Source organism: Erythrolamprus reginae, chromosome 5 (genome assembly GCF_031021105.1).
Source record: "Erythrolamprus reginae isolate rEryReg1 chromosome 5, rEryReg1.hap1, whole genome shotgun sequence".
In the NCBI taxonomy this organism is placed as follows: Eukaryota; Metazoa; Chordata; class Lepidosauria; order Squamata; family Dipsadidae; genus Erythrolamprus; species Erythrolamprus reginae.
The window spans coordinates 52,558,171-52,566,720 of NC_091954.1; the positions used below are offsets into that span (position 1 = coordinate 52,558,171).

The window sequence follows — 8,550 nt, forward strand, 5'->3', positions numbered from 1 at the left end:
AATATCAATCAAGTGGTCTCAGCTGGAAGAAACTAGTGTTTGGAGAAGCCCACATTGAAGGAGGCAACAGGTTAAACCTCAAAACAGGCGGGGCTTGAAATGGAGCTTAACAGCTGTAAGGGGAAAAAAAGGTTAAGACCTGAATTCAAAATTCTAAGACTTGTAAGCATACATAAAGTGCAGCCTTTTTTTTAAAGTAATCAAAATATTGCTTGAAGACAATGAAGACAGCAAAGGAAGCAAATGCCAATTCAACACATTTAATAAATGACCTTCCCAACTTTGCTTTATAACCATTGTAGGACCAGCCAAACAGCTCTTTAAAAATTATTTGATTCATACATATTTAAAGTTGTATTACGCTGCCTCGTTTAAAGACAGTATTTTCTTTATTCAAGCGCTCCCTTTTCCAGCCAAGAATATTAAATCCAAGCAAACGGAGCATATATGCCTAAATGATATCCTTAGTCCCATTTTAAAAATCAGGTAAGTTTCACAATAAACAAATACAGTACCCCGTCTAAACGGTATGTTATAATTTTTAAGAGTTAAATTTCAGAGGCCAGGCTCCCTGGCTACTACATATACAAACTAGAAACTATACTCAGTTATTTGATACATAAATCAAGAACATCTCTCTGTACATTCTACGTCTTCATATTTAAATATATTAAGAAACATCATTTGATTACAATTGGTATTTAAAAAAACAAACCAACCAGAAAAGGAAATGCCTTTTTCTTTATATCCCTGTAGAGGGCAGACGCGCGCAAGAGAACAGAAGGGGAAAAAAAATAAACATGAAATCGTAGTGGATTTATTTTTTCGGGTTTTTTTCCTTGATCCAATGTTTTTGCTCCGCAGTCCTGGTCTCCACACAAAACACTGACGCGGCCAAGGCTCGACAAACGCCCTCCTCCCCCCCTTTAGCGGAGCTTCTTGCCCAGAATGTGCCGGGCGTTTTTGAGCGGTTGTTTGGGGGCGCTGCCGTGCATTTTAGACAAGGGGCAATACTTGATGGTGTGCGCGTTGTCCCCACTGGCACCACAGAGAGGGCAAGTGTATCGCCTCAGCACCGGGCACAAGACCCTGCCGTCGGGTCCCTTGAGGATGTGCGTGGTGTAGAGGGCCACGGCTTCTTTATTATTCCGGCAGAAAACGCACACTTGCAATTCCGGCTTCAGCAGCCTGGTGGCGCTTTTGGGAGCGGCAGCAGGCAGCCTGCCCTCGACCACCAGGCGGCCGCCCCCCCAAGCGTGAGGCGAGCGGTCTCTTCCCAGATGGTCGGGGGAGCAATTGAACACCACCGAAGCCGGGCTGGCTCTGCCGGAGAAGGGGCTGAAGTCGGCGAAGCGTTCCTCCAGCAGGTTTTCGCTCGGGCTGAGGTGGTGGTGGTGGTGGCGGTGGTGGCCGCACAAGTCAAAATCGTGCAAATCCAGGGCGCCTTCGAAATAAGGGGCTCCTACTACTACTTCGTCGTCCTCCTCCTCCTCCTCGTCGTCTTCCTCCTCCTCGTCCTCCTCTTCCTCCTCCTCCTCGCCTTCCTCGGTGGCCGGGACCTGCTGCACGACGACGGAGGTGGAGCCGGTCCGAAAGCCCTTCTCCTGGCTCACCGCTTTGGTGATGAGGGTAGCCAAGCCCAGGTAGTCGTTCCAGGAGTTGAAGGCGTTCCCGTGCACGCCGTGGCTCTTGGCCGCGAACCTGCCGCCGCCGCCTCCTTGCAAAAACTCCACCGGCTGGTGGTGGTGATGGTGGTGATGGTGGTGATGCTTCTCTAGCTTGCTCGGGTGGAAAGCCTCCATCAGGAAGGGGAAAAATAAAAGACCCCGGGACCGCTTGCGCGTCCCCTCCAACAAATAACAACAACACCACACCAAAAGCGCCTCTGGCTTTTCGCGGGCGAACGTCGGCACCAGCCCCACGAAGGAGAGTCAACCAGCGAGCGGCTTCACCAAAACAGCGGCTGAAAAAACTCCTCCTCCTCTTCTGCGAAGCTTTTAAGCGCTCGCAGCTACTGAAAGAGGGAGGGGAGAGCTGGCGGGACAGAGGAGGCGCAATCCCGAGGCTGCGCTCCCATTGGCCAGCAACCAAAGCTGCTCCGCCTTCCCTGGCCCGTTATTGGCTGAGGCGCTCGGGTACCCTTGTTTTTTCTCTCCCCCCCCCAATCTTTCTTCCCAACGGGGCGTACGGGCTTTAGAGCTGCCCGCTTGCTCGCTGCTTTAACCCGGGAGCAGGTAGGTGACCCGCGGAGGTTTTGAGAGACCGACCAACGGAGGGACGCTTTCTCTCCCCCCCCCAAGTAATAATGTTGGAATGGACCCTGGAATCCCTGGAATTCACCCCACGGTGAAAGCTCATTGGGTAATTTTCAGAACTAAGTTTATTTTTATTTGCTGCGCATTCTTGGTTGAATTAGAACAAACCAACATGGTAAAATCGAAGTTTACTCGAAGGGCCCTCCACTCCTCCACTCGTAACAGAATACCCTACGATACTAGGCTTACAATCCCAGGTTTAGAAAGCTTAGAACTACGTCGTCTTAAACACGACCTAAACATAGCGCATAAAATCATTGGTTCTTCCTCTCAACGACTACTTCAGTTTCAACCACAACAACACACGAGCACACAACATACAAACTTAAAGTAACCCGATCTAAACTCGACTGCAGGAAACACGAGTTTTGTAACCGAGTAATTGATGCATAGAACTCACTCATCTCCTAACCCCCCAAAACTTTACCCTTAGACTATCCACTGTTGACCTCTCCCGATTCCTAAGGGGTCAGTAAGGGGCGTGCATAAGTGCACCAGAGTGCCTTCCGTCCCCTGTCATAATATTTCTCTCTTACTAGTATAATGTATATAAATATATCTTTGTATACCACCAATATGTAGGTGACTAGATAGATAGATAGATAGATAGATAGATAGATAGATAGATAGATAGATAGATAGATAGATAGATAGATAGATAGATAGATAGATGGCTTAAGTTGTGGGAGCTTAACTGAAGTCCGCTCTAAACCTTTCCTTTTCTTAAAAAAATAATTTTATTGAATATACATATTAAAAAAACATTTAAAACATTATGGTGCAGACTTAAAACAATACAAGACAAACAAAACAACTCCCCCCCTCCCAAAAATACATACAGTATAAACTTTTCCATCACTTTGCTTCGATGTCACATTTCCCGCTCTAAACCTTTCCAAAGGAGAGAAGGAAATATTGCAATGTTGGCCATGTGTACAAAACAGATGCACCCAGTCGAGACTGTTCTTTTTCAGCATCCTCTATATGCAAACACACAACTCCTTGTTTCTGTGTGTGTTTGGCAAGCAGGTGGAGGTGGAATCCCTGGTTTGTACAGAAGACTCAAGTGTGGTTTTGCAGGGATTGTACCCATGCACTTGGAAATACTGTTTACAGAACTTTATTTCTTATCACATTGCCAACTTATTCCATACGTGAGGCCGCAAAAACAGTGTTATGCTGTTATTGACTTTGTTTGGCCTACTAATCACTGTTGGTCCGCCAATATCACATATTAGAGTTGTGAAGACCAGAAAGGTGCTGGCCATCTGCTCTGGAGAACTGGGTAAACTCAGAATTGATTGCCTCTATGTATCTATTCTTTGGCAGCACCTCGCGATCTTTGAAGGTACAGCCAGATGGCCCCATCAAAGTGTTTTCCTCCAGTTTGTGAATGGCAGGATAACATGGCAGTATAATTACTGATGCCCATGTTGCACTTACTGGTGAACAAATAGGTAACTTATGCTGACAGAATTGAGTTTCCCTTGTGATTCAAATGAGTTCTAGGCACGACTTATTGTCTAGTCTAGTGATTTCTCAAAAACATGTTCAATGTTTTGGGAAACTAGCTGCAAATCCTTCCAAAATAGTCCTAAATCCCAGGTATATAAAATGCCTGCACAAGACTTGAGAAACACTATAAAACAGTGATGGTGAACATTTTTTCCCTTGGGTGCCGAAAGAGCGTGCACGCATGTTATCGCGCAAGCGTGAGTGCCCATACCCATAATTGGCCTGGGGAGGGCGAAAACAGCTTTCCCCGCCCCTCCTGGAGGCCCTGTGGAGGCCGGAAATGGCCTGTTTTCCAACTTCTGATGGGCCCAGTAGGCTCGTGTTTTGATCTCCCCAGGTTCCAAAGGCCTCCCTGGAGGCTCTCTGGAAGCCACAAATGTCTTCCCAGAGCCTCTGTGCAAACCAAAAATCTGCTGGCTGGCACACACATGCATGTTAGCTGAACTAGGGCAACAGCTCGAGTGCCAGCAGATATGGCTCCGTGTGCCACCCGTGCCATAGGTTCACCATCACTGCTATAAAATATCCCAGTCAGACATAATACAGGGGAAAAATGTTTCTCTGGGAGTCATCAAGGTTTGGTCTATCTGTCACACAGATTAGTTACACAGGTAGTAAAGTACGGCAGCCAGAAATGATTAATACAACCAGGCATATCCCGTCAGTAAAATGTGCTATCACAACCACGTCAAACCTTGCCTCAGTAGCAGAGAGACAACACTATTGTAGACAGCTGAAAATGCTGAGCTGACTCAGCTGTGGCCTGATCTGAGAAGGATGCATGAGAACACATGACAACAATTATGGATGTTCATGCTGTGATTAGGGGGTGTGGTTGACCCCCCCCCCCCCCAACATGGTTCATTTATTATACTAAGCCAGGAATTAAAACTGCAGATTTGGTCCCACCCAAACAGTCATAAATCAGCATGGTAGTAAGGCTTGTCATTTTGAGTATTTTAAATCCCAGGGACTATTTATTGCTTTCATCCATAAATTCATTGGTGTATGAAAATTACTGCTCCAAGACATTTGCTCTTTGTTTGGGTTTCCTTTTGTATGGTTTGCAAACTCAGTGATTGTGGTTTATAAGCCATGATTTATATCAGGAATGAGTGACAATTCATTGGCCTCCAAGGACCTGGCTTGTAATGTGCTTGTGTCACTAGAGGACACTGCCTTTTGATACTAGAATAAAAGGGAGATGCTTTGTCAAGAATCTGTTTTACCTCGTTTTTTAAATTTAAGTGCTAGTGGATTTTCTGCCACAATTTGGGATGAATTGCCATTTCTTTAGAAAGCAGTTTAGAAGTATGAAAGTCTTCACAATATCAAATTGTATTAAAGTAAAATTCAAATCTTGGGTTCTGCAAACTTGAAAGGGTCACTACTTTGGTAACATCCTACTAATCTAAGATTCTGGCTCAAGAGATGGATTTTTAGGTTTAGCATGTGATGTAAACCCAGAGAGACAGTTTGGTCTAATGATGAAGACATCAGAAACCAGGAAACTGTGAGTTTTAGTCCTGTGTTAGGTATGAAAATTCTCTGGGTGATTTTGAACTAAACCACTCTCTCTCATCTGAGAATATCAGACTCAGGCAATAAGCCAATAAACCAATTCTTTTTGTAACCAAACCCTAGAATGAGCTGAAAAAAGCAGACCCTGGAATTGGGGAGGGGGGGCGGAACCTCTAGTTATATAAACATAACCTCTATAGATTTGAAGCTTAGCAAACAGCATAATTGAAAAGGGGAGATAAAACTGAAATCAATCTCAGATACCTTGTAGCTTTTATATTAAAAAATGGATTTTGGCAGCTGTAGGTTTTGAGAGTCTGGTATCACTTTCTTCAGTGCCATTGTAACTTCAGTCACAAAGTAAATGGTTATAAGTTGAAAACTCCCTGGACACTTGGCTTGGATTTAGGACAGTTGCAGTGCACCATTTGTAACCTTCCCAGTTGGCTTCTGATGAGCAAAATTAATGGGAGAAGCCAGATTCATTTAACAACTCTAGTGATTCGCTTTATAACCATGACAAACAGGTTGTAAATTGGGGCATAATTCACTTAATAACTGTCTTGCTTAACTCTGGGGTTTAATTGTGGTTGTTACTTATGTAAATTCTTTAATCACAGTACAGTGGTACCTCTACTTAAGAACTTTTCTAGATAAGAACCGGGTGTTCAAGATTTTTTTTGTCTCTTCTTAAGAACCATTTTCTACTTAAGAACCGGAAGTGGGAAAAATTTCCTAGGAAATTTGAGAGCAGCATGAAGGCCCGGCCAGTTTCCTGCCATTCCCCCTTTAATCCCGGCCATCTGGGCTGCCAGAGGAGCCTTTTGGTTGTGCTAAAGGAGGTTTTGGCAGTCCAGAGCGAACGAAACATTTTCCTTTCTCTGGGCACTTGGAGAGGGAATAAACCTCTGCCAGTGCCCAAACAAATGCTCCCTTCGCTCCAGGCAGCCGAGGAGTCACCACAGCGAAAGAAAAGCACTGGCTACAAAGCGAGCGAGTGAAAGGAGAGGGGAGCCCTTCAGCATGGGAAGGAAGAGGCAGCAGGTAGCAGCAGCAGCAGCCAGTGTATAGGAGGCAGCCTCACGCCAGGTGTATTGGAAGCCCGTGCTCCTTGCCTCCTCAAAGTCCCTTTTTTTTTTAAAGCCTTAAAGTTTTGGATTTTTTTTATTTCCCTCACCTCACCTTCTTCCTTTGGCAGCGACTCTCCTCTTCCTCTTCTTCTTCCTCTTCCTCCTCCTCCCACCCAAACCCCGAGCTTTTATTTCTTTCCTAATGGGTTTTTCACGCATTATTTGCTTTTACACAATTTTTCTATGGGAAAAATTGCTTCTACTTAAGAACGTTTCTACTTAAGAACTTAGTCACGGAACGAATTCAGATCTTAAGTAGAGGTACCACTGTATTCTAATTTTGGTTTGATGGGATTATATAATGTGGCTCAAGTACAGGTTATTCTCGATTTATTATCACTATTGAGCCCCAAATTTCTGTTGCTAAGGGAAACATTTGCCCCATTTTGCAACGTTTATTGCCACCTTTGTTAAGTGAATTGTTGAAGTTATTAAATTAGTAACATGATTGTTACTACAATCTGGATTCCCCATTGAGTTTGCTTGTCAGAAAGTTGTAGAAAGTGGTCGTCTGACCCTGGGATACTGCAATCATCATATATATGAATCAGATGCCAAGCGTCTGAATTTTAATCACATAATCATGGCAAGGCTATGATGGTTGTAAGAAGTAGAGGGTTGCTACCAGTGTGGTAGGGAACTGTGCACCGGTAGTGGCCACCAGATTGTGAAATTTGTGCGTCCTAAGAGTGCTGCCATCTTTTTTCTTTATTTTTTTGTATTGTTTTGCTTCGTGCGTATATGCAAAAGCAAAATATTGCGAGGGGATGTGCGCATGCATGAGATTTTGGTGATTTTTTGCTTCCACGCATGCACGTTCCCTTGCAAGATTTCAGCGCATTTATGCTTCGGGCGCATGTGCAGGAGCAAAAATACACTGGAGATGTGCACACGTAGCGCATACACGCACGCATGACAACTGAAGCTGCGCGTGCAGTGCACCAGTACCAGCGGTAATGGCAATCTGCCATAAGTCACTTTTTTCAGAGCTGTCCTTGCTTACAAAACACATTGAGATAGAAAATTTGCCATTCATTTAGTCTACAACAGTGTTTCCCAACCTTGGTAACTTGAAGATATCTGGACTTCAACTCCCAGAATTCCCCAGCCAGCATTGAAGTCCAAATATCTTCAAGTTGCCAAATTTGGGAAACACTGGTCTACAATGTTGGGTGAACCTTGTATTAGTTCAATGTGCTCTACAAAGCCAGAAAGCTGAAGTAAATTAAATTTAAAGCTACCAAGAGAAATGTTGCAGGAAACCATATAAACCCTAGATGGCATAAAAAAAAGAAATGGAAAATCACTCTTAGTTGACACTTAGTGGTTGTTTTTTACAGCTCATTTTATAGATTTTTACAGCCCATTATTTTTTTCTTACCTTGTATAAAAGAAAAATAAAAAAGAAGTGAAAAAAGAAATCCACGCCTAAAAATAAAAATCGGAAGGGAAGGTAGAAACCAATAACAAAACTAGGCTGCCTGTCGCTGGTGGTACTGGAACGCTCCCGGTGGTGGGAGTGCTGCGGCTTCATGCGCATGTGCAGAAGCTGAATCTGTCACACGTGATATTCTGCAATTTCTGGTGATTTTTTTGCTGCCACGCATGTGCAGAAGCAAAGAAATTTCCATGAGCCATGCCAGGCTTTCAGGAGAACAGTGCTAGGGGGGGGGGGGGAGGACGACGACATTCAGGTCCAGCAACAGTGGCGAGTTCCAGCCACCCAGCCTACTCTCTCGTACCGCATACCATCTTCTCAGTGCGGCAGTGGTGCCCCGAGCAAGTCAGCAGCTGGTTTGGAGCCTCGTGGCTTTGGACAGCACAGCGCTGAAAACCTGGCTTGGCGGTACGTTGGTCTCCGCTGAGCTTGCCTAGGCTCTGCTGACAATGAATGGCTGCTGCTAGTGCTGCTCGAAGGGTGAGGGGAGCACAGCCCCTCTATTGAGTGAGATCTTCTCTCCTCTTCGCCTACTTTTCCACAGGTGAGACCTCCAGCCACCCCCCATACCTCGTTCCGAATGGTTCCCCCTACTACTAGCTCTGCGTCGGGAAGTCTCACCTGTGCAAAA

General features: G+C 45.0%; 1 protein-coding gene across 1 annotated transcript; it reads right to left on the minus strand.

Annotated features, from left to right (window-relative positions):
* Positions 1 to 246: 246 nt before the first annotated feature.
* Positions 247 to 1,989, minus strand: NANOS1 (nanos C2HC-type zinc finger 1). Its single transcript, XM_070752611.1, has one exon. The coding sequence runs from the start codon at positions 1,800 to 1,802 to the stop codon at positions 927 to 929; it is 876 nt and encodes a 291-aa protein (XP_070608712.1). The 5' UTR covers positions 1,803 to 1,989; the 3' UTR covers positions 247 to 926.
* Between the last annotated feature and the right edge of the window lie 6,561 nt (positions 1,990 to 8,550).

Excerpts from the sequence above, each read along its gene's own strand:
- NANOS1 (XM_070752611.1), bottom strand. The coding sequence starts at position 1,802 with ATGGAGGCTTTCCACCCGAGCAAGCTAGAGAAGCATCACCACCATCAC.